This window comes from Phaenicophaeus curvirostris, chromosome 1 (assembly GCF_032191515.1).
Source record: "Phaenicophaeus curvirostris isolate KB17595 chromosome 1, BPBGC_Pcur_1.0, whole genome shotgun sequence".
In the NCBI taxonomy this organism is placed as follows: Eukaryota; Metazoa; Chordata; class Aves; order Cuculiformes; family Cuculidae; genus Phaenicophaeus; species Phaenicophaeus curvirostris.
In genome coordinates this window covers 48,158,817-48,184,138 of record NC_091392.1, presented here as the reverse complement: position 1 = coordinate 48,184,138, position 25,322 = coordinate 48,158,817, and the positions used below count along the sequence as shown (strand labels likewise).

The 25,322-nt window shown below is 39.8% G+C and overlaps 1 protein-coding gene across 1 annotated transcript; it reads right to left on the bottom strand.

The window, feature by feature from the left end:
• Positions 1–2,741: 2,741 nt before the first annotated feature.
• RAB21 (RAB21, member RAS oncogene family) lies at positions 2,742–14,449 on the bottom strand. Its single transcript, XM_069857568.1, has 7 exons — positions 14,108–14,449; positions 7,566–7,625; positions 7,280–7,387; positions 6,654–6,717; positions 5,789–5,843; positions 5,273–5,361; positions 2,742–4,409 (listed from the first exon to the last, which is right to left on the bottom strand). The coding sequence occupies exons 1-7, from the start codon at positions 14,252–14,254 to the stop codon at positions 4,270–4,272; spliced, it is 663 nt and encodes a 220-aa protein (XP_069713669.1). The 5' UTR covers positions 14,255–14,449; the 3' UTR covers positions 2,742–4,269.
• Positions 14,450–25,322: the final 10,873 nt, after the last annotated feature.

Below are 25,322 nucleotides of genomic sequence, written 5' to 3'. Positions count from 1 at the left end.
GTGCATCAACTAGGGCCAAGGATCTCTCTTCATGTGCAACTCCTTACCACAACCACAGTAAAAGTAATCTTCACTGAAAGATGTATCTCCTGACAGGAAAAAAATCCTAAACTTTAATGCAAACTAAGATTAACCAAGTCAGTCAACTGTAAATAGCTTGTAAATCAGCAGCCTAGTACGTTAGTTAAGTACGTTAGTATTGTGTCTGAAAGCCTGCTGAAAGTCAATTATCTCTAGTGAAGCAAAATTTCTATTTCAAGGAAGGAAAACCAACTTAGGAAGTCATCTCAGAAAAGTCTTGAATTAGGCAGCTACCATTGCTGAGAAGACATGGCAGCAACTCCACCAATAAATGGTTAACCCCACACCTCACTCCACAGCCCACTATCAGCACCTTACGTTTTTCCTAATTGCTTTTTTCTTTCTCCACAAAGGTGGCTGGCTCCAACTTATTCCCATACTTTATCTTTCATTCCATTTAAGTGCTTTCAGCTAGTTGAGACTCCTGACCTCCACCTGTCCTCAAATTTGACGGCCATTCCTCTTACCTTCTTTAAACTACTTATTCTGACAGCATCCAACACTTCTAGAGAACTCCATTTGAGCTCCAACCACTACCCATAACCTCATATCTTTCTGTAAAGCTTTGCTCATTTGGCTTCGAATCTGAAGTAGAGATTGAATTACTAGGTTCTTCAAGAACTGTAGGTTGAACGCCTAGAACAGTTGAAGTGGCAAGAAAACAAGGGCTAAGGGATACTTTTCTATGTGATAGTAAGCAAGAAGGTCTGTCCAGTATGTGTAAACATTAGAGCATATAATCAAGGCAACACTTAATTGTTTCACTGCTTCAATACAGCTGATACAGTTCATATGGACATTGGATCTTGGGACCATATCCTGTATCACTGCAAACCAGATAAAGTAGTCATGCCCAATCTTAACAGCAAGTTACACTCACCTCCAAGTACTACACATCTGAATTTATTAAACTGATTCAGACAAAGACATTCTATCTGATCTTTTAACTTCTAAGTGCAATAGGACCACGTCCATAAATAACTCCCAATATATGCATACTGGTGCATTGAAGTGTTTGGACTTCTGGCTTGCTAGATTTCATTTCAGCAAGTGATAAAGTTTCATGGGTAGTTCAAGTTTTCACAGCAGCAGCATCAAGACTGTGATCAACTTAAAAGTTATTTCAGAAAGGCATTTGTAGTAACTTAGACCTTTATTACGGTTATATGTACTATTTGTCAAGATTCACTCTGAAGAAGTGTGCTCAACATTGGCTTACATGCTGTAGCAGGTGTCTGGCTCTACCTATTCCACAACAGAGGTACTTTCTAAATACAGACATAGTTGTACTCTTGCACTCTCCTCAGAGGAATGAAAAATAGCTTACTTGTTGCTAACTTTAGTTCCTAAAAACAAAAGAAAGCTTTCCTTAAGACATACAAACCAGTCAAATCAAGATAAATTCCATAAAGTGCAAGACAACTGAAAACAAAGCCACAGTCTTAACAGCAGGTAACTTAAGTAATATCCTTCTCAAATAAAGACAAAGCTGCCTGTGCTTTCCTTTATATTTGATGCAAAAACCACTCTACATATCTTTAACAAAGATGCTTTCTTCCTGCATTTTGTCTGCTAACAATGAGTATCTGAGGTCTTATGTTAATCAGCCTACAGAACCCATAATGCTTGAAAACCAACTTGCCTGACTTCTTTTGTAAGGTAACATAATGATACCCTACTAAACATAGGTTTTAAAGTTGATAAATATATGTCCAACCAAACTGCAGCTTAGGCAGGAAGGTTCCAGAGAGTATTTATCATGCTGTAGCTTAAGTAAGAAAAGAAACATCCAAGAATTTACTTTAAAAAAATATTTTGCTAATAGCAACCAGAACCTCTTTCATCATACAAGAGTGAAAGCTTCCTTACTCCCATCTAAGATTTCAGTAGTAACAGTTTTAGCTTTGTAAGAATTAGTATCAACACAGATGTTAGTTTCGTAATTGACCGAAGTCACACAGCAAGCCCCTATCACAGAAAGCAGTGAAGAAAAACTCTGTAGTTGCAGGCAGAAAGATATATTCTACACACTGCTTCTACTTCAAAGTAGTCAAACATAACACACTCTCAGGTAAACACCTAGTATTAATTTCCAGACCAGAATTGCATCTGTTCACTCCAAAAAAGTACAGCAAGCTCTGCTCTGGGGAAACCAGATGTGCTGGTGTAGGTAAGCCCTTGTGACTCTAAGTTTAGTTGTGGCTGGGTTGTTTTCGATCTCTGCAAAAAAAGAAGTTTGAATAACAATCTGGAATTGCTACTATGTAGGGATTCCAGTCTTGAACAAAAAGTCTTGCCAACTTGTCAATACTGTATTGCTTCCAAGACTGACTGTATGGATTTGAAGGTAACCACGTTTACCTTTGGTTTGATTTAAACCTAAACTGACATGGTTTTTAATTTTGGCAAGGTTCACTGTTAAGTTACACGTAGCATGAGAACGTTAACTTAGTGTTGCTACACATACACACTTTATCATTAATTTTATATTCACACCAAAGGCCTGTGCAGTTAAGAAACTATCTTCACTAGCATCAACAGATGACCCTTGTTCATCATGTATACAATCGTGTCAGGAGAGCACAGCAATGTTAAATTAAGTATCTACACAACACTTCAAGCAGAAAGTCTGGGGAAAAAAATGCACAAGGACCCATCTGTATCAAAGCCATCTATTATTTCAGAGAAAAAAAAAAAAGAGATCCAAGACAACACACTTGTCTTACACAGACTGATAAGTTACTACTACTCCTTTGGTGCATCTGAACATACCCACCCCATTCAATGCTTTTATATGCAACACTAATTCTACACTTCAGAAAAAGGAAGGCCAAGGAATATTATATTGTCATAGACATCACCTTTACTGGTTTTCCAAGCATGACAACTTCAGTAAAAAAGTCAGAGCACAAAACATTTTGAAGATTCTGCTACCACCATCTGTGTTCCTTTGTGATAGTATTTTATACACTTTTTCTGAAAACCCTCATCCAAAAACTTAAGTGGGCTTCAAAATGCTTTACAAGAGAAAGAGCAAGTCAGGAGTAAGTTCAGTTCTGTCTAGTATCCACAAAGTTACAATTACATCTGGCAAGTTTCATAACTTCCATTTATCCACTCCAAATCAGAAGCAACTCTAGTTAACGCCAAATCTTCTGTCCACTCAAGCCCTCCAACATGGCAGGGGGGAAATGCTCATTAACAGTTTGTAACGCTGTCTTGGGACACAAATATTACTGCAGCTTAAGAGCTTCCCATGTATCTGATTTACCGGCTACCAGATGAGGGTTAAAGTTATTTTGGCTGTCCAGGCATATTCTGAGATGCCGAATTAACTGCAGAGGCAAGATATATGCATGCACCAACTGTTTTAGCTGGGAGTCAAACACCTCAATGTTAAACGGCAGTCTAGGAAAACATCCTCTTCCCACTAAGGGAATATTCTAAATACTGCTGCTTGCCAGAAAAGGCTTTAAAAAAATCCTGTAGCTATGAATGTACCGAAAAAGCTCATTCTATTTCGCCTACCTGAGAACAGCAACAGTACACATGAAAAGCTTGCATCTTTCACTGACTTATTCACTTCACAATCACTGACAAGACTGATGTACATATTTCTGCACCTGCAATTGTAAAAGCAGATAAAATATTTAATATGTAATTTACAATGTACTTTACCAGCTTGGCATACAGGATGAACAGAATATATCAAAGTAGTTGACAGTTACAGGCTTCTGGAGGCCCTGCAAAAATATTACTTCAGATATCTGCTAACTTAAAAAAAAAAAAAATCAATTTGCATTTTAAGTGATACAATTCAATCTACGACAAAATACAATGAGCTGCAAAAATGTATACCATTCCAACAACAATGTATATAAGTTATTAAATAAAGATCTGATTTAAAAGAATATAAATGAAGCCTTTAAGTAGGTCTTTTCTACATGCATATTGTTCCTCATTAAAGAAAAATATGTAAAAAGGCCATTGGTAATTGCTTTGTTAACCACTGTAGAAAATGCCAATTCTCTGGTCACAGATGCCACTAGTTTAGCACTTAAGGTCTCTGCAGTGTTACATGTGATTATTTTTAAATACTGTTAATTCTATTACTCCATTGGTAAAGAATGTGTGACTTGGAATATGGCAGTCTTCATACTGAGAGGGCAGTGATGCACAGTTTTTTCATTATCCAGAAGAACAGCACCCTCCACTGCTCTGTACTTGTGGCTCATCATCAATGATCTGTACACCTCGCCTTGCTGTTCCTGACTGACTGGAACCATTGCCTCTTGCTCTTTCATCCACTTGAGCAGTTTCTATCATTCCTGTAAAGGAAGAAAGCTATTAGATGACATTCCAGTACATTTTTACACAAAACTTTGAGACCATAATCTATATGAGTTATATGCACAGAGACCAAGTTCAGCAAGACTGGTTCTCCTATACATTATGCGCAGGTAAGTACTCAGGTAACACATGCCATAGGTGCAAGAACATACTTAAATCTTCTTCCTAAAGCAGTAAATATCCAGTAGCTCCTGTTTACTATGGGAGACCTTGAATGTTCTATAGTCAGTGACTTCAAAAGCTTGATTTGCCCACATTACATTGTGTTAAAAAAAAAACCAAGAAACTCCACACGCTACACATACCACCCCACACACCAAAAACCCCTCCAACCTACTCTTCAAATATGCAGGTAAGGTTTTGCTTTAATTCTTATACAAAAACACAATGATTGGACAACTCCTCTGTGTTACATTTTTATCCTACCTTTTGTGATATTTACCATTTGCTTAGGCTGCTTTATACAGGTTGCATCATTACAACTTCAAGTTTATGATTTGCAATTGACATAATTTAAGAAAGCTTTTAAAAGAGGTTAAAATAGAGGGTTTGAAGTGGGCAATATTGACACTAGTCACACAGTCTGATTTGAGATCACTGTTTACGCATACCAAGTCAAAGAGCAGTGGGTGCTCCAACGAACAAAGACATTTTTGAAGCACAGCATGAATTTGCAATATCATAAGCACCCATACATCAAGCTTCTACAGCGGTTACAGTACAGAAGTGGCCTGAAGTAGACTTGTACGAAGACGATTCACAAGGCTTTTCTCCACAGTTTTAAACATTGTGAAGCTTTGAGCATTTTGTGAATAAGCTCTTCAACAAATTAAATACCTACTTTTACAAAGGTCAAGAAACAGTTCTTCAATTCCTTTGTTCTGTTTAGCTGAAGTATGATAATGTTTCGCTCCAACAGATTCAGCATACCTGGAGGAATGCAGAAACAGAACTTCATTGTACCAAAGGACTCAATCTTCCTAAGCCACTTCACATGAAGCAAAAAGATGATCACAAAAGGCTTTATTCTGAGTTCAGAGTTAATCCACACATGCTGATTTAATGTAAAAACAGAACGATGTGGTTAAAACTGATGAAAAACATTAAATGAAATAAAGAAAATTTCACATATACAAATGCATTTACACTGCAAATGTTGATTTCAATCATGTACAACTCGCAAGTTACACTTGGGTCACTACGGACATTCCAGGACTCAGATACTAACAGAACACTTAACATAGCAGCCAGCTAGGCACTGCTGGTTTATTCCTGCCAGTTGTTAACAGCATCACAAGTCCAGTACTCAAGCATAATTTTGCAGTGACTCCTTCTATTAATAACTGGTGTGACTTACGTTTCTGCTTCTTGCACTGAAACATGTCTTTCTTTTTCCAAGTCTATTTTGTTACCTGTTGGAAATAGGTTAATCGTTTAAGTCCTTGTACTCTAAAATTACACAAAAGAAAGCAGTCATGCAATCATTGTACCCCATCATTTTCTTACAAGCCATACAAGTATAGACTGACTTTTACACAGGTCTCAATTCGCAGCACAACACTGACTTAAGAATTCCCTTTCACTCAAGCATTTACCGGCAATGAAGATGAAGTTCTGCTTCTGTAGAGATCAGGACAGTCAAATACCTCCTTATAAGCCACTGATTCAGCCTTCTGCTTTTCTTTTGATTTATTAGCAGCTTATCTGTGCTGCAGAAGCAGTTTTTGTAGAATATGCATGTATCTATCTTCCTGAAAGTGTTTTAATCACTAGACCCAACTTTAAACCTAAGCACGATATTTCTGTTGCATTCTGTTTGCACTGAATTATCCAAGCTCTAAAGATTCTTTCCAACTCCCAAGCACTCATAATGAAAACAGACAAGCATCCAGTCTATGCTACAGAATAACAAAAGACCTCCGAGTACTTGGAAGAAGGTAGATACACATTTGAGGTTTGTATCTCTTTCTTCAACTACACTCTGCAGGTGTATGTACCACACGCTTCTGACATGACATAGCATTAAACAACTTGCATTCAACTAACTTGTTTTCCTTAATGTCAGCTACTGAAACTTCTAGCTCCAATTGAATTTTAAACATCAGATTAACATAAGCTTTACCCCTTCACATGTAGAAGCTGCCAAAGCAGCACTAGGAAGATGCTATTAATCAAAAGAAACATTTCTGATGCAGTTATTAGAATTACATATTAAGGCTTACCTACTATACATAAACAGATTTCGTTTCCCAACATTTTTCTTAATTCCTTAACCCAGTTTTTTACCTGCAAAAAGAACAAAGCTAAGTTTATTTTTATCTGTTATACTACTAGCTTAGGCACTGCTGAACTGGCCCATTTTCTTCATTAACCATTTACTCTAAACTTCAAATAAACATGTTTAGAGAAACTTACAGATAAAATAGATAAAGTATATACCTACACATGGCCCTTGTTCAGCCATTTTTAGTTTGCAGTCAAAATTACAGCAAATTATTGTCATGTCACTTAATATCTTTTAGTAATTTAGTTTATACAGTAGCGATCAGTATTGCATAACACCAAAACAGTACTGGTTTACGTTTATAGGCTGTCACAGTTAACTTGTACATCTAGTTCTCCAATATTCTTTGAATAACCCTGCTAGAACTGTCATGGACTGTAAAAGTCAGCCTTCAAAAGAATACTGATAAAATGTATACTTCAGTTATATGGTCTAAACTTGCAGAAATAACGTATATTGCTACTGCTGTAAACAGGAGACTCGATATGACTTTACACACTCATGTCACAGATAATCTTTCAATCATTTTTACATATCACACAGTGGTACAAATCTGTCCAGTACCTTTTGAAAAGAGTCTTCATCTGTTATATCATATACTAGAATAGCGCCATTAGAATCCCTGTAGTAGATCGGTCCCAGTGCATGAAATCTTTCTTGACCAGCTGTATCCTGCATTTAAAATAAACTTGGTAGCATTTAAGACAAAATAGACAATACCTGAAGAAACTCTAAATACTTGGAAATTTTACTTTATTAAAAAGTGCCTAACATTTGAGTTCTAGTAAACCTAAGTAATTTTTCAGGAAAATATTTAGGTAGGGGAGAAAAAGCAGGAAAGTGAACATACCCATATTGCAAGGTTTACTCTTTTCCCACCAATATTCAGCTTCTTTGTAAGAAAAGATGCCTGGAAAGCAAAACAGATTAGCATTAAGTTTAACACACAAATGTCTCATTTGACTTCAGATTAATTTACTAATAAAAGTGTCTGAAACAATAAAAGACAGATTTCTAGATCAAAATACTCTTTAAGCCAGAAGGCTCAGTCAATACTAAGTCAGTTAGACATTTCACTACAGTTTACCAGCAGTCTATTCTAAATAAATTGGGCTTAAGCCAATCATTTACTACATCTTTTTGCTGTTGTTTGGAATGATTTGGGAAGGACAAGAGGGTTGTGCGGAAAGAGTCTGAACTCGCAACACTGGTAAATCTAAGCATTTCACAATAGTACATGAAGTTTGGGTAAGAACTAGCCTAGCAGCATTTTTAATTTGCAGGAATTAGGTAAAGTAGCTCACTATCCAGAAAAAAAACAAAATAATTTGATTTCCTTGCAAAAGGTCTCAGAACACCAGTTTTCTGCAAGTTCCCTTGTCTGCATCTCCTCCCTTCTTTTGAAGCAAGCCCACAATTCTCTTCATCTGTTTTGGTGGACTTTGAGACAGTAGTCTGGTTTGTTTGGGAGGTTTTGTTGCCCATGTATGTCCATCCCATGTCATCATCTCCCCCCCACCCTCCCTATTCCTGAAAGCTCAGGATATGCTTCTCAGCTGACACACAAATGGAAAGCAAGTGGTAAGACAAGAAAAGGCTCAGAATAAGCATATAAACTGCTTTAAAAATTCTACTACCTCACCTTCTGAAAACATTTTACAGGACCAGAGCACACTGCAAGGTTAGTCTAATTTCAGTAATTCAAGATGGCCCACATCTTCAAACAGCACCTTTGTTATCAAACATAGAGTTAGGTGGCTAAAAAGGGTTACAATTTATTACAAGTTTAATAAGCTGAAATAGGGTCTGTAGTAGTTAATACCTTAGGAACCTCTTCCCTACACCTTTCTGAACAGTAGCAGTAACAAGTTAACATCAGACAACTCAGTTTCAAGGATTAACCTGTCTTTTGCCTTAAATTATGTTCAGTTTTTCTTTCAGTTTCACCTCAACCTGCATTTGGATACAAGCAAGTATTGAGTTCATTACAGATTACATTAGGCTGGACTGCAGCAGCTCAACATGAGCTCTCTGCATAAACGCTGCCCAGGCACTGAACCAACTAAGAGTTACGTTCATGTGCCAAGTGTCATAGGCCAGATCAGCTTCTTGAAATAATTTGCTGCTTAACTACACAAGCAACTGGTACACATGTAGAAGACCACGGTAGTTCAACTTACACCAGCCTAAATGGCTGTCAGAAATGCCTCTCTGGAGTGCTGTCTGTATTACAGTTAAAGTCATCCAACACACTGCTGCTAGTGCAGCTCCTGTTCTTCAGCTGCTTCTTTAGTGTCAGCCCTGCAATCTGTGCAGCCTAAGGTAAGGCAATTCAAGAAGCTTTTTTGAAGCGAATTTTGCCTTCCCCCAAAGCATTCCACTAATTCTAATAAACAGAACAGATAGAGATAAGATAGACCAGAGAAAAGAAACACTCAAACTTTCCAACAGCAAATAGCAAAGTACCAATTATTACAACCATTGTAAAGCATTCACCCTACCCCTTCAGTCTACAGTAAGGTAGCATAAGTCAGCATCAGAAAAGGTATTTAACGTGCTAGCCAATTTGCAACACAGTTTAACAGCAAAGTAGCAAATCTGAAACATCAAGAAAACTTCAATTCTTTCATCAAAAAATCCACAGAAAGTTTATGGCTTTCAGCTAGCTGCCCCAAAGGACTATCTGATCAGCATGCAGTCTTCATATCAGAATTTGTTCTACTACGACAGAGTTTAAAAGTCAAAAGTTTGGAGGTGACTTCAGAAGTTTTAATTCACCATCACTTGGGCCGTATTAACAGAAGGAGTGGTTATACATAATGAATCAAGCTTACCTGACAGTACTTAATTAATCTGCTGTACTACAGTGCTTGATGTTCTATTGCTTTTCTGAGCACTGTTTGCTTTTGTCAAAACACAGAATCAAATCTGCTCAGTTAATTCAACTTTCACGTAAGTGCCTGGGGATCAGATTTCTGGACCAATATACAGAGGAATTCTTCACAGAAATCAGATTTATATTTTAAAAAAACATGGAACTAAGTATCCATAAAGCTGTATCATTAAGGCTTTAGACATGGGGCCAATCAATAGCTCAGACAGGTTTACTATCTGACAAGAGCAAATACCAAATTAGGCTTATCACCACAGACAACTTTTGCCCCAAGTATCACCAGTCCTTCAGGTCACTACAGCTTTTGATAACACTGGGTTTCAGCACTAAGAGTAAAATATTTCCTTTCCTGTATATCCAAATATCAGGAAACCCATACATTCAATAAGACTTTTCAGTGTCTCCTGAAAAAAAAAAAACAAAATCACAGAAGACTAAGGCAATTGTATTTGCTCTCTGCATTAAAACTTGATGAACGTCTAAGTTTTAGCCTACCTAAAGCATTAGGCCCCCAGCCAAAAAACAAGAGACAATAGCCTATATCTAGTATCTTGTTTACAAGCAAGTTTGTCTAAAAGTTTGCCCAATAACAAGATTGGAACCAGGTACTTGAAGCAGTCATCACTACTAATGAGCAGAAGGCTTTGTGAACATGCTGCAAGAAACCATACATGCTCTATTACAGATAAAATGCTTTCTTTTTCCTTGTGTTCATAGACTTGAAAAAAACTGTTAGCAGGCTCCATTCTTGAATTAATAGGTATGGGTAAATTTGAAATATTTACCATCAGTAAAGTACATTTTACAGCCACAGCAGCAAACATACCAAAGCAAACAAGCCAATAGCTGCCTTTTAACACACACACACACACCCCCACACACACCCTGCCCCCCCTCACATTCCTTCAAGTTCCATTTGTCTCATGGAAGAGCAAGGTTACTACTATGCACTCATTCTGAGGTTACAGATCAAAAGAATAATCAGGTGACTAGAAGAACTAGACTTAAAAGGAGAATGCAATTTTAAGACCTCAAATTCCATTGTCTTTGTGTGCCTGTGGAAAATCTTTTCTTCCTTGTAATTCTTCCTTTTAAGAGCTCAGTTCCACATAGCCATCAAGCCCTGTTAGGAGCTCATAAAGGAGCCCAACTAGAACACAAGGAAGGCTCAACTGTAAAAGACTCTAGAAAGTCAGCAGATAAAAGCAGGTGCACGCACATCACCTGCCCCTTAACTGCTTCATCTTCAACAGACACAAGCCAGGCATACTAACACTGCAGATGGCACTCAATCTCCTTGCACTCTCTTCCCCTCCATTCTCTCCCTTCTGCTACCTTAAGCAGCCAAGACAGCTTTTCCAGGTTATGCAAGTCCAGCAAAGCAAGCAAGATCTCCATGGTATGATTAGCACCACACCAGCAGCTCTCTTAGTTCAGATGTTCTGCAGCCCTCCACATACTTGAGAAATAAGTATACAAAAGCTCCATTTAGAGTAATTAACTAACCAAATGTGTCTACCCAATTATTTTATTTTTTTTTAATAGCTTGACAACAGGTTTACTGCTGGAGGAATCCCAGCACAGTTCACTTGATATCAATTTACAGTTTACAATTATTTTATCAAGATGAGATCACTGACCTCAATATTTCAACAAACAGGAAACAACTAACTGTCCTACCAGTTCTGACAACAGGTGGTGTATCCATTGCTGGCAAAAAAACCCTCACTTTCCTTCATCAGTTTCTGACATAAAAAATTATCTAAAACAAAGTAAATCAGTAACCATCTTAAGGTACTGATGGCCTGCAAACTGAAATAAAGTACATGACTTGAAGCTAACATAACAGCAATACATCCCATCAGCCTTCTAACCTCAAAGGAAGTTCCAGTTCACCATTTCCCTCTAGCTAGCAGTTACGGAAGTGGGGCATGGAGAAGAGAGAAACAGCTCCCTTCTGTTACAGCACAGAAGAAACTCTCCTATGAGTGTACACAGATTAACTTCAAATTAGAATAATACTCAAGCGTTAGAATTCAGATAGGAAAGCATATATGTACAGTAGATAAGAGGTTTACACCAATCAATGTAAAGACGTCCTGTACTCCTCCCCATCACTGGGCTCACACTGCAGGAAGCACCAGCCAACATTACTAAATAAAGCTTCCAGAAGTCTACAGCCTCACCACCCTTCTTGTTGCAATCATATTGGAATAAAGCATTACATGGTACTTTCTTTTTCCAAGTCAGAAATTACTGTGGATGGAGAGCCTCTAGTCTCGGTACCTACTGATCTTTTCATGTATTTCATCACTGTGGCTCCTTTGCTCAATCAGGAGCCAAGTATCTAATTTTGGTTTTACTGGAACAAAAGTCATTTGGCACAACACTTTTAACTGATGCCAAGAAACAAAACCGCTTTATCAGATAAAGCCTTCAATCTTAAAAAGCAGTATGTTTAGCAAAAATGTTACCTCACTGCTTAATCAGATTTCCTAGTTCCTCCTTATCTTATTTTAAGGGAAGTTTTAATTTGCTAGCGGAAGAACTTACTAAAACTTTCTAAAATTGTATTTTACAATCAATATGATACATATGTGGCTAAGGAAGCTCAGAACAGAAAAGCAAATTAGCTGAGAAACAGTGCAGTCATTTAAAAGATACAGGTAGCAATCAGAAACCACATGAAGTGTGAGCATATGCTCCTGCTCCTCTATAAGTACAAACATTCCCTTCCTCCTAGTCAAAACCAAAACACCTCAAGTCATAGTACCTAGAGACATTTTCCTGTTGACATTTTAGAGCTCCTTAAAGGTCCATTTTATGACACTTGTGACTCAAGGCTGTGTTCCAACTCACATTTTGCTTCTAATTTTACTAGAGATATAAAGAACGTTATTAACAAAAAAGCACCAAGCTGCATCATATGGCAAACTACTCAGCTTCACTCTTTCTATACACGATATGAGACTTCAGCTAAATAATCATTTTGATGTACTTCAAATGTTTGACTGCTCAATACCCTGACACCAACAAGCTACCAGTCATTTCTATAGCGTAGGAAATACCAATTACCTCTACAGCAATTAGGGCTACCATCAGCTTGCCATAAACACCATACCATGCCTAGTAAGACCACACCTACCAATAGAGTCATTCCACAGCAGAGTATGAATACAGGGGAACAAAGTTTAAAAAACCCTCTTTTCAGCACTTCATAGCAAAATTGGAGCAAAGGTACCTGGTTTTGAAACATTTAACAAACAGTATTGTTTCTAGTGCCTGTCTAATGTTCCTTTGGTTTTAAGGGAAAGTTTCACTATTAAGTATTTGTCAGATAACCAGCCCACAGAAATTTCTCCTAAACACACAAGAACAGTGCACAACTACCCTAAGGCTAATCTACAGCAACATCTACTCTTTATTCTGTACTTCACAGAACCTAAAAAGCAGTTCAAATACTAGTAGTGGCCCAAGTGGTGGCAGGATTTGTTTCCTTTATTTACAAAAAAAAGAAGTATTAAAAGTAGTATTCATTACAGTGCTAAAACCACACTTCCAGATCCATGCTCATAACTTCTAAGAAAGATGCCTTGCAGCTGGCCTAACTGAAAGGTTAGGCAAACAGAGACATCCCAGAAGACTTTAACATACAACCCACAACACAAAGTTTAAAGCCTGTTTTCTAAGGCCATGTGCATTATAATCATTTTGAACCATGGCATCTATGCCATTCAGCACTAGTAGGTAACTGAAAAAAACATAACTGTCAAGAAGACAACCTGTCGCACTTCATAAATGGAACATCACTTTCTTGGGTTTTATATATTAGCAGACAGGGAATCAGGACAAAATCAGGGAAACAATATGAAAATCAAATGAGCCTTTAGAATCTTTTCTGCTATTAAATCATAAACCTTAATCTCAAACCATTTTATTGTTCTCTTTAAACAGGAGTATTTAGGCAGTTCAAGTGTTCAGATTTGAGAACATGAGGACAACTATAATCAATAGAAACACAGCTAGTCCAAAACACTTAGTCATAGTCCACTACCAGTGACTACAATAACAACACTTTCAAATCACGCCTCCCAAGCTTCAAATGAAGATGTTCATATAAGTAACTGGAAAAAATGAGCAGTTAGTATTCAGAACAGAAACAAGGCCTTTAAGTACTGAAAACTTAAGTCTGAAGCTCAAAGAGCCAGAAAATCATCTTCCAGCAAACTCTGTAGGGGACAGACACCATTTAAAGGGGGACAGAAGTCACTCCGGCTATAGTAACCAGGACAGCACCAAAAACCTGGTGCAGGTTTACAGAGCAAGACACCAGCAGCCCCAGAATGGAAGAGGTGGACCAGTAAGGTCCACAGGGCGACCCATGGGCAGGATGGCATCGGCCAGCAAGCCCTGAAGGTGCGCGATGTTAAGAGAGAAGGGCAGTGGACACACACACACACAGACACAGACACACACACAGACACCCCCAACCCTCGCACCTGCAGGGTGGTGATGTGCTTGTCGTTGAACTTGTTCTCGCAGTAGCGCAGCACCAGGGAGGTTTTCCCCACGCAGCCCTCCCCGAGCAGCACCACCTTGAAGGAGAAGCTGCGGCCGCCGGCCGCCGCGCCGGGCCCCGCCGCCATCCGCGCCGCCCGCCGAGCGCCGCCTCACATCAACGCCCCGCGGCCGCCGCCGCCACCACCCGGACCCCGCGGGGGAGGAGAAGGCGCCGCCGAGGACGCGGGAACAGGCAACGAGGGGGAAAGGAAGAGGGGGAAGACTCCAGAAACCACAACACTCCCCGTCGGCCGCCGGCCCCGCTGCCCCTAATGGCGTCTTCTTCCTCCTACGTCACGCGCCTCTCGGTCACGCGCGCCCCGCGCGCCGCCAATGGGAGGGGAGGACGCGGCGTCGGCGGGAGCCCACGCCCCCTCCCTGGGCGGGGCCTGATGGGTAGGGGCGTGGCTTAGCCTTGAGGGGGCGTGGTCTGCTGGAAGGGGCGGGGCCTCTTGGGCGGGGAGCGCTGGTGGGGGGGTCATAGGAATCGCAGAATGGTTGGGGTTGAAAGGGACTTTAAAGATCATCCTGTTCCAAGCCCCCTGCCATGGCCCCATCCAACCTGGCCTTGAACACCTCCAGGGATGGGGCAGCCACAACTCCCCTGGGCAACCTGAGCCAGTGCCTCACCACCCTCATCGCGAAGAATTTCCTCCTTATGTCTAGTATAAATCTTTCCCTCTGCAATTGAAAGCCATTCCCCCTCATCCTATCACTACAAGCCTTTATAAAAAGTCCTTACCCAGCTTTCCTGTAGGCCCTTTCAGGTACTGGGAGGTCGCTATAAAGTCTCCACACAGACTTCTCCAGGCTGAGCAAGCCCAACTCTCTCGGCCTGTCCTCATATGGGAGGTGCTCCAGCCCTCTGATCATCCTCTGGACCCATCCAAACAGCTCCATATCTTTCTTATGTTTAAGATTCCAGAACCAGACACAATACTCCAGTTGGGGTCTCACAAGAGAGGAATAGAGGGACAGAATCACCTCCCTTGACCTGCTGGCCACTCTTCTTTTGATGCAGCCCAGGATATTGTTGGCTTTCTGGGCTGTGAGCGCGCATTGCTGGCTCATGTTGGGCTTATCAATCAGCACACCCAAGTCCTGCTCTGCAGCGCAGCTCTCAATCACGTCATCCTTCGTCGTGTATTGAAACTGCAGATTGCTCCGATTCAGGTGTAGGACCTTGCACTTGGCCTTGTTGAACCTCATGAGATTCATATATTCAGGTCATAGAATCATAGAATCATAGAGTGTCCTGAGCTGGAAGGGACCCACTAGGATCAGCTTCTGTCCCTGCACAGAACAACCGCAAAATTCACACCATATTTCTCAAGGCGTTGTCCAAATGCTTCTTGAATATGACTAGGCTTGACACCATGACTTCTTCCCTGGGAAGCCTGATCCAGTTCTCTGCCACCCTCTGAGTGAAGAACATTTTCCTAATATCCAACCTAAACTTCCCCTGGAACATCTTCCTGCCGTTCTCTCAGGTCTTACCATTGGTCACCAAAGAGAAGAGATCAGCGCCTGCTGCTCCTTCTTCCCTGCTTCACAGAAAGGATTATCAGGTGCTGGAACAGGCTCCCCAGGGAAGTGGTTGAGTCACTGTCCCTTCAGGTGTTTAAAAGATGAGTAGACAGGTGCTCAGAAATGTGGTTTAGTAGTGGGCAGGTATGGTTGGACTTGATGATCTCAAAGGTCTTTTCCAAACAAGCGATTCTATGATTCTAATATCAACAAAGCATGTGGCCAGGGGACCATAAATGAATGTGCAGCTCGACTTTGTTTCTAAAATGTTGTAGTGGAAATGAAAGCCTTGAAAGTAAGGAGGATCACTGACAAATTTATACAATAAACAACAACCAGTTGAGGGCCATTAGTGGAGCAAACAAAACAACTTAAGAGGTTACACAGAAGAATAAACGTTGACCTTTCAACAGTTGTTTGACATTTGCACTAAATTGGAAAGGCAAAAAAGCTTGACAAATGGGTGCCACACAAGCTGAACAAAAATTTTAAAAATCACCATTACAGTGTCTGCTCTGCACTTCTTTTGCATGACAAAACCAATTCATTTCTTGATTGCATTGGGACATGTGACAAAAAATGTATGATGTATACTATATGACAGCCAATGGCATTCTGTGCAGAACCAAGGTGAAGCACCAAAATGCTTCTCCAAACTGAAGCTGCATCAACAGAAGGATATGGTCACAGTTTGGTGGTGAGCAAGTGGAATCATACAACATCTTGCATCCTGGTGAAACCATCACAGCAGAGAAGTATTGCCAGGAAATCGGCAAAATGGATCAAGAACTGCAACATTTACATAAAATATTGGTCAATCAAAAAGGAACAGTTCTTCTCCATGACAACATCCGACCGCATGTCTCACAAAGGACTCTGCAGAAACTGTATGAATTGGGCTATGGAACTCTACCTCACCCAGCTTACTTACCAGACCTCTCTTCCACTAATTACCACTTTTTCAAGCACCTTGACATCTTCCTGCAAGAGGTTTTCCACAGCCAAGGAACAGCTCATAACGCCTTCAAAGAATTGATCATTTCCAGGACTCCCGAGTTTAATGCTGCTAGAATAGACAGAGTTATTTCTTGTTGGCAAAAAAAGAATGGGTTCTAATGGTTCTTATTTTGATTAATGAATTTGATTCAAAGCTGAGATACACTGTTTTAAAGTTGATGGTTAAAAATAGCAATTATTTTTGCACCAACCTCAAAAAAAAAAAACCCGCCTGTCCCCAAAACACATAACAAGGCTGAGCGATGAGGCAGAACACTGAGGCAGTGATGATCCAGGCCTGAACATAACGAATAGTGTTGCTATATATAGGAATAAACCATTGGTAGAGATAGAAAGGCATGCAGGATTTATACATGCATATGAATTTGATTTAAAATGTCATATTAAGGCTTTCAAGTGTGGAAAATCTATCTACCAAGCATCTTGCTGTGAGCAGGAGGCCAAAGCTTCTAATAAACAGATGATAAACATCACAAACACAGGTTTTGTTTCCAGCTTTAGCATTCCTTTCCCTGTGAACAGAGTTATGAGTATCTAAATGTTTTCAAAAACCAGTCTGTAATAAAATGCTTTAGAAGAGAGACATGGAAGCAGGTGATGAGAAAGGCATGACCAAAATGTTCTGTCAAGTTCTTTGATCATAAGGGTCTTCCTCTTGTAGTATTTCATACACTCAAGAACTGGATAGCTGCCTTGTAAAACTGGATATCATTTCTTAATTGAAAGCAGTCCCCACAAGCCTGTTCAAAATATTGCAGCATGACTTCTCCCTAGTGATCATTTAGTAGTAAGAAAAATGATGCTTATGAAAAGGCATCATTGTGCAATTTCCTTTTGCTCTGTCAGATAGTATTAGTGCTCTGTTGTGTGAGAAAGCATAGGGGAAAGAACAGGGAACACATCCAGGAGAACTAAGATCACGTTTCCCAAAGCAAGATATCTCATTACTGAAGAGCATTATATTCACATACAAAATGGATTCTTTTTATTTTTCTCCAGATGTAAATAAAGGAATGGGACAAGGTAAAAAAATCAATGCAGACACAGTCTTCAGGAGTATCTTCTTTTTAAGCAAACTCTCAGTTTTATTAGGACTTAAGTGGAGAGACACCCTGTATGAGGACCATTTGCTGAATGCGTGCTGTCAGCATGACTGTGAGAACTGTTTTTCTAAAAGAGAGTGCAGCAAAGCATAGGATATCAATTGAAGTTCTGTTCTGGCAGACTGTATTTCTCCAAGAATCCTCTGTCATGGTGCAGTCAGAAGATGCATCTTCCCACTGACAGCAAGCTGCTGTGAGTAACTACTCTATTCCATCATTTCTGTTTTCTTCTCTCTTGCCTGGAGCCTGTGATTACTGATTTTCTTGTATAAAGAGTCCTATACCTTCCAAAACTTCAGCCACCAGTACTAATTGAAATTAAAAGGCTCATCTGGCTATTCTTGGAGGCTTTGTGCAGTGTCAAATTTGTTTCTAATTTGTTGAAACAAGAAACACCTAAAATCTGATTTCTAGATAAGAAACAGTGCCAGAAAGGGACAATTGTTATTTTTTTCTTGTAAGGAAAGAGGTGATTATTTTTTTAAAAGTTCAGTTCTCCCTGTTGAAAAGGAATTGTCTTTAAAAGTCATACCCACTTGGGATAAGCAGTTCTGAATCAGTTGCCACTTTGCATTATCTTTTTCATACATACACAGCAACACCTATGACAATGACAAATACCATCCTTATGTGATCCTGATAGATCCCCTCACTGACAAGCAGCAACCTGGATGCATGTTGAGAACAGCAAGCAGCCTCCTTCTAACACCTTTCTTACATCTCCTGCTCTAGGTGTTTTCATTTGCGGGAGCGAAGGCTCTTTTCAGGCTCTAAATATTCTGTTCACTGTTTCTTCTCCTGCTCACCCTGGAATGAACATCCCTAAAATGTTTTAGTTTTAGGAAGGAACACCTGGGTGAAAGTATGAAAGAAACAGGGCAGGACAGAATGATGTATAGATGCATCAGCATCCTCAGAGAAAGATAATGGAGATCTGAAAAAAAAACCAAAAAAAGAAAAAAAAAAAAAGAAAAAAGGAAGGACTCAGCAGAAGCAGTTGAGTAAATGCTTTATTAATTTATTGCAATTCTGCCATTCCCTAGGAAAAGAAGAAAATGACAGGGAATAATGCTCTGAACTAAGAATGAGGAGCAAGCATAACTTTTTCCTTGATTTCTCCCCCTGCTCTCTCCTAAGTCCTTGCTCTCTTATTCATACCCACAATTTTTTTCCTGGTGCCTCAGTTTTGGAAAATGTGGCCATTATCTTGAATACACTTGACTTATTAGTGTATGTTTTTAAAGCCACATGTGTAAGTCACCACAGATCTTGATGTGTTAATAATCAAGCTGTAATAATAATTACTATTGTCTTCTCTGACAACATTACTCAAAATGATGTGCGGCTGTGCTATATTTATTATAGGAAATAAAACATTTAAGATGTAAAATATGTACATGAGGCAAATATTGTCATCCCTAAGAATGCCTTTTGTCAGAATGGTGTAGCTTCAGAACAGGTATTCCTGAGTTCAACTGACTGTAGCAAGTCTCACACATCATTTCATTTCCCATGGGCCTTCAATGTGAATTTCAGTTGCTCAGAACTTGCAGCAAAGCTCATGAAAGCAGAATTTGTAGCGCTACTTATTCTAGGGCAGAAATACAGCATATAACAGCAAGATTCCCCAGGGCTGGACGGCAGAGAAATTTCTCTTTGTTGACACATTAGAACAACTAGTTTGGCATCCTATGGAAACTTCACAGAACCTCAAAGCAATGAAAAGTGGTGTTGTAACTCCTTTCAGCGCTAATCTGCAATCCCGCTCTCCGTCCATGGGAGCCCTAAGAGCAGCCCAGCTACAGGAGCATTGGCTGCTGGGGCTCAGGGCCAGCATAGAGCCATTGGAAGCCCCTTTCTTCTGGGGAGAGGCCCCAGAAGAACATGCACAGTATGGATAGTTGGGTCCCCAGCTGCTACAAATGCAAGGTTTGGGCTCTGTGGAGCATTTGTCTGCATTCCAGCAGGTGGTCTGAAGGTTTCATTTATGAGGAATAGTTCTCCCAATTGGCAACTGAGGTAAAACCAGAGGAGGGCAGTGAGGGGATAAGTATACTGCAAGGGCATCTGCATTGTTTTGTATTTATATTAAGAGCAAGAAATGAGTAATAGCAGTTTTTGTCTAACTCCTCTGCCATGGGCAGGGATGTCTTCAACTAGATCAGGTTGCTCAGAGTCCTATCCATCCTGACTTTGAATGCTTCCAGGATGGAGCTTCTACCACCTCTCTGTGAAATCTATTTCAGTGTTTCACTGTCCTTATTATAAAGAAATTCTTCTTTACATCCAGTCTGAATCTACCCTCTAGCTTAAATTCAATACCCCTTGTCCTATTGCAACTGGCCCTGGTAAAATTTCTGTCCCCATCATTCTTGTAGGTCCCCCTTTAAGTATTGGAAGGCCACAAGTAGGTCTCCCCTGAGCCTTCTCTTCTCCACATTGAACAACCCCGAGCTCTTTCAGCCTTTTTGGACAGGAGAGTTGTTCCATCCCTCTGATCAGCAAATGGGCTGATTTCACAAATGTGGAAAACTTTTTGATTACAAAGGAAAGTGGAAGTCAGAGTCACAACTCCTCTAAGAAGGTCTTATAAGACTAGAAAAATCACAATTCCATAATTTAAAAAGGGATAAAGAGGTAACTTTTGCTAAATGCCCTACCAGAAACAGCAGAAATTACGTTTAAAAAAAAAGAGGGGGAAGACAGGAGAAGTAGAAAGCAATTAGTAGTCATTCAAAATAATGACAGGCTGAATATGAGCAGGGCAGTCAAACAGTAGAGGATAAACCCACTGCTTATAAAGTTAATAGCTCCTAAAATGTCATAGCTACCAAAGCAAATACCACCCTCACCCAAAAGTCTATTTACTATATATACGCAATAATGTGTTAACAATGAAAATACACAAAAAAGCAGAAGTGCTTATTTTAAACACATGCTGGCAGACCAGGGTAATTCCAGAGGAAGGCAGAATTGGTAAGATTATGTTGAACTTTAAAAAGTGAAAATGGGACCCATGAAATCATAAACTACCTTAGTGAATGTCAGTTCTTGGCGAATCTTGTTTAAACAATCGTGCCAATGTTTTCAAATACAGAAGCAGGGAGGTTGCAACACAGACACAGCAGGTCTGTATTTACTTTCTGAGGTTTATAAAGCAAGAAACTTCTCACCGGAGTAATTTGCTGCTGCATGGTGCAGCCCAAGATGGAGAAGTCAGTGGCACCATAGGTTCCCTCAGACTCTGCTCTGAGTGATAGTGATGTGCGTGCTGATCCCCAGTGAGATCTTACTGTGTGCTGACTGCAGGTCAGTCGCAGAAGTAATAATAGAAAAAAGGGTTCGTATTTACAGGCTAATCAGCCAGTAAATTTTCCAAGTGATACTATAGCAGGAATGGAACATGAGAAGGAAGCATGGATGCTAACAGAGTTCCTCAGGGACATCCTAAAGCCCACACATTTCAGTACTACTGAGTGCAGTTAAACAATGGTGATTTATGGGTGAGAAAAGGAATAAGATCTGAGCAAAACCTGCTTTGGAAAGTGCTTTGGAAAGCTTACTTAATCAACTATGCATCTTCATTGAAATCATCGTTAGTATAACAGCCATCAGCCATTTCACAGACCAACTCCCTGGTAATGATTATTCCCTGTTGTTCATAGGCTTGTATGACCTGTACACACACAGACCTTGACTCACTCGTCCTCGCTGTGGCATTCATAGCTTCAGCTATGGGGTGGAGCTGGTGATGACACGAAGAAAAGTAATGACACAAAGGAACAGCTAGCAATTCAATGAAACATTTGAATATTATGTGTGCTAGTCAACAAAGTATAATGGAAAAATAGATCTCACCAGAGAAAACCAAGATGAGATTACAGGCTTGGCTGTTAGAAGATAATGTCATAGCTGTACTAATTTTTTAAGGTGCTTGACACATGCTAATGATCAGAAAGAGATTATAATGCAATAAAGCATGGATTCAGTGCATCAAGGACTGGATGAGCAGTTCAAAGTAGCTGTTGGTGAGACAACAGTATTTGTAAATTGGTGTTTCTTCTGGGGCTCCTTGGGCTTCCTAAATGGCCTGGAAAGTAAATATAAGGTCAGCGCTCATCAACATTGAAGTGATGTGATACTGTCTGTGCAATAAACAGTGGTAAGAATAAGGCAGACAACAGGAACTGTATGAAAAACTGAAAAGTAGGAACGTTGTAAAGGATATAAAAGTGATAACTCTTAGGCAACATAAAGAATGCCAGGGTCAAAACCTAAGACATATCTCAGTACATAAGTGCAGCAACAGGGCTGAGATAATTTCTGGAGTTGAAATAAGGAGGTAATGAAGAAATTATTTTATCTTAGTGTATAGCATTGATAAAATGGCTATTGGAATTTGGCTTATAGTTTAAAGAAAGTGCAGAGAGCAGGAAAGGGCTCACTTTGATCAGCTCATCAGTGGTACATCAGGGACAGACACAAGGAAAGAACCAACAGCAGCAATCCAAAGCCAGACAAATTCATATTAAAATGAAACACAAGTTTTAAAATCAAGGCAAATTATGAAGTGAAACTAATGATTCCTCATCTTCTGGGAGCTTTGCATGAGGGTTGCCTGATGGGGAGCCTGATGGCATAACTTTGGCCAGATACAGACTGTGTTTCAGGCAGTCACGAGGGGCTCTACAAAGGATATCGACCATGTCCGACAGCTCTGAAACTTAATTTAAAAATAATTTGATTTATTTTTTTTCAATATTGTGATCAGCATGTTTAGTTCTGAAGACGATCAGAATTATTAATGACCCAAATGTGAATTGTATCTCACTAAAATGTGGTGCATTTATCTAAGACTTCTAAAATTTAGAGGAAAATATGCATTCTTAACACATACGCTATAGGAATAAGTGGATCAGCTGCAGGACTACATTGTGTGGTTTAAATTGAAGCAGTGTATCCTAAAGCAGCCTTCAAACAAGGGAAAAAACAGATAAGCTGTTTTCAATAATATCATACGATCTCTACTATTGATATAAAGCTTATTGCTGCACTCTAAAATACATTTAATTTTATAGATTCTTTCCATTGCAAAGTGTTCCTTAAAATGCTTTGCAGTACAGATACTGGTAATGAGCAAGTAAACAAATAAGCAATGGCAATTACATGCTTGATTATCAGTGCTGATCAGTCATGCACTTTAAAATACTGTATGAGGGGCAAGAGATTGGACACCAGGATTATCATGTGAGTTCTTAAGACAAGTTCTTTCATTTCTAATATCTGAACAAATGAAAGAGAAATAGCTAGCCTTTTTCTTCCCCTAATAATTTCTTCCCTTAGAAATTTCTAATTTAAAGCTGGTTCTTTTAATTACTCAAAGTAACGCAGTTTCAAGAGAGTCTTATGGGCATAGTGGGAAAAAGAGTATGGTTTATCAAGGCCAATTGCACATTACTGTCAGGAGAACACATCCCATAAAAACAGTTATCATTTTGCTGCTTTGACCAGTGAAGTGTTTTCTTTTAAAATGCAAACCTTCTTGTTGTTAGAAGTGGAGAGCTGTAGTAATAGAAAGATTGGTCTCATTTTCTGTCTAGTAAAGTTTAGCTTAAGTACAACTGCTGCCCCTGAGCCCAAAGCAGTTGATGCTCCAGGGCAATATGAGGGACTGGGGAGAGTGGGAGGTTGCACCCATCATTTTCTTTCTGCAAGAAACAAGAAATCTCCTGTGTTAAATGAGGAAATGCTTAGCATGAGTGGCACCACTGGGCTCCAGGATGCCTGAAAAGATTAGGATAACGTTTTTGAAAACCATGTTTTAACAAGAAATGGCAGTGATGTGTTTCTGGCCATAATCCTCCACTTGCCCATGAGTGAAAGTACTACACTGAATTGTTATTGCATGATAGCCCAGAGAAGGCTGCCTGTCAGTGCTAGGTCAGGCAGAATCTGGAAAGTAAGTGCATCAGTGTATGTATGATCTGTGCATATATATATATGGAGAGGTATGTATGTATACGTAATTTTCTATTATGTGTACATACATTGTGTATATAAAAGGTGAGATTAAGGGTAAGATTAAGATAATTATAGTAATTCAAATAATAACATATGGCTCTTCAAGTGGGAGACCCTTTGGGGAGACCCTTTGGGAAGCCCCTGTTATGCCAAGTGTTTTCTTAGCTAATCAGCAAAAATCATCCCTGTGGCACGTTTGCGCATCCAACCAGCACATGCTTTGCCATTGTAAGGCAAGATGTCCTTCAGGGGAGGTCACTCATTGGGTTCCTGCACTTAGGCAGCTGTAGCAGTGTGGGTGCTGGTGGTATCAGCCTAGTAGGATGTTGGAGGAGGCACCTCTGAGGAGTGGGATGGGGAACCAGAGGGGCTGCTATGGGCACCAGCCAGCTCTGCTGTGGCTGTTGCCTGCATGAGGTGACACCTGTGCTCTCCTCTGCTGGGTGCGTGTCAGAGGCTGCATCCCTACCCACAGAGATGGGTTTTGCAGACTCTTCAGGCCTGAAACTGAAGCCATGGAGGACAGGTCTGGAGCCAAAGATAGCGGTCCTCAGTGCTGGAGATAAGAAATATGTCATTACCCATACTGCAGATGGTGTCACAGATAAGTGGTATGGGACTTTCATGGTTTCCCAACCCCATTTTATCTGTGTTCCGCTTTGGATTTTATATTTTTTTTTTGACCCTATGGTAATAGCCCTCATAACGTTACAACAAAACATCTCTTAACCCAAGTTGAGGTCTTAGACCTCAACCCAGTTTGTTCAATACAGCTTTTTGAGAACAAATCATGCAAATCTTTAGTGGTTTTCTTTCCAGTAAGCTTCTCACTTTGAAACTTACTTTTAGAGTAATACTTCTGAGACTCTGCAGGCTCATGGGAATTTCACAGGAGGGATCTGAGGTGATGAACCTCCAAACAGACCCGTTACCCTCATTGAATGAGCACTTCTGGAAGACTTGTCCTCCCCACCCTGATGATAATGCCAATAACAATACAATATTTGTACCATTAGGATGTGTAGTTTGCAGGTGAATTAATGCAGAAGTTTGACGTGGCAATTGTTTCTATACATACATTGAAAACTTCTTGTCATACAATATTAATTGTTCCCTTACAGTTAACCCACTGAATCACAACAATAAATAACAGTTTTATGGTAAAGCAGGTAGTAAAATGACCAAATGTTGTTAAAACCAGATTTTTTATTTCCTCAGCAAAACTCCCTGCAGGTTGTGCCTTTATCAGAAGCAGTGGCATTTTTACAGGTTATGTGTTCACTGTTGGGCCCAGCATGTTCCTCCAAGTTAGAGTTCATGTAAGAAGATAAACAAGCTTACATGAATCTGAATCATCCAGTCATGTCCCAGTTGTGCAAATTTGCACTGCTCCTAGCCCAGCATGGTGTGGTTTCATACCTGAGTCTTGCCATATAAGGTCAAGGGAAGTGATTCTGCCCCTCTATTCCTTTCTTGTGAGACCTCA

Coding starts and splice junctions, on each gene's coding strand:
- RAB21 (XM_069857568.1), bottom strand. CDS start 14,254: ATGGCGGCGGGGCCCGGCGCGGCGGCCGGCGGCCGCAGCTTCTCCTTC. Junction 5,844..6,653: donor AATCTGTTTATGTATAGTAG/GTAAGCCTTAAT, acceptor TATTTCCAACAG/GTAACAAAATAGACTTGGAA. Junction 5,362..5,788: donor TCAGTGCAAGAAGCAGAAAC/GTAAGTCACACC, acceptor GCATTCCTCCAG/GTATGCTGAATCTGTTGGAG.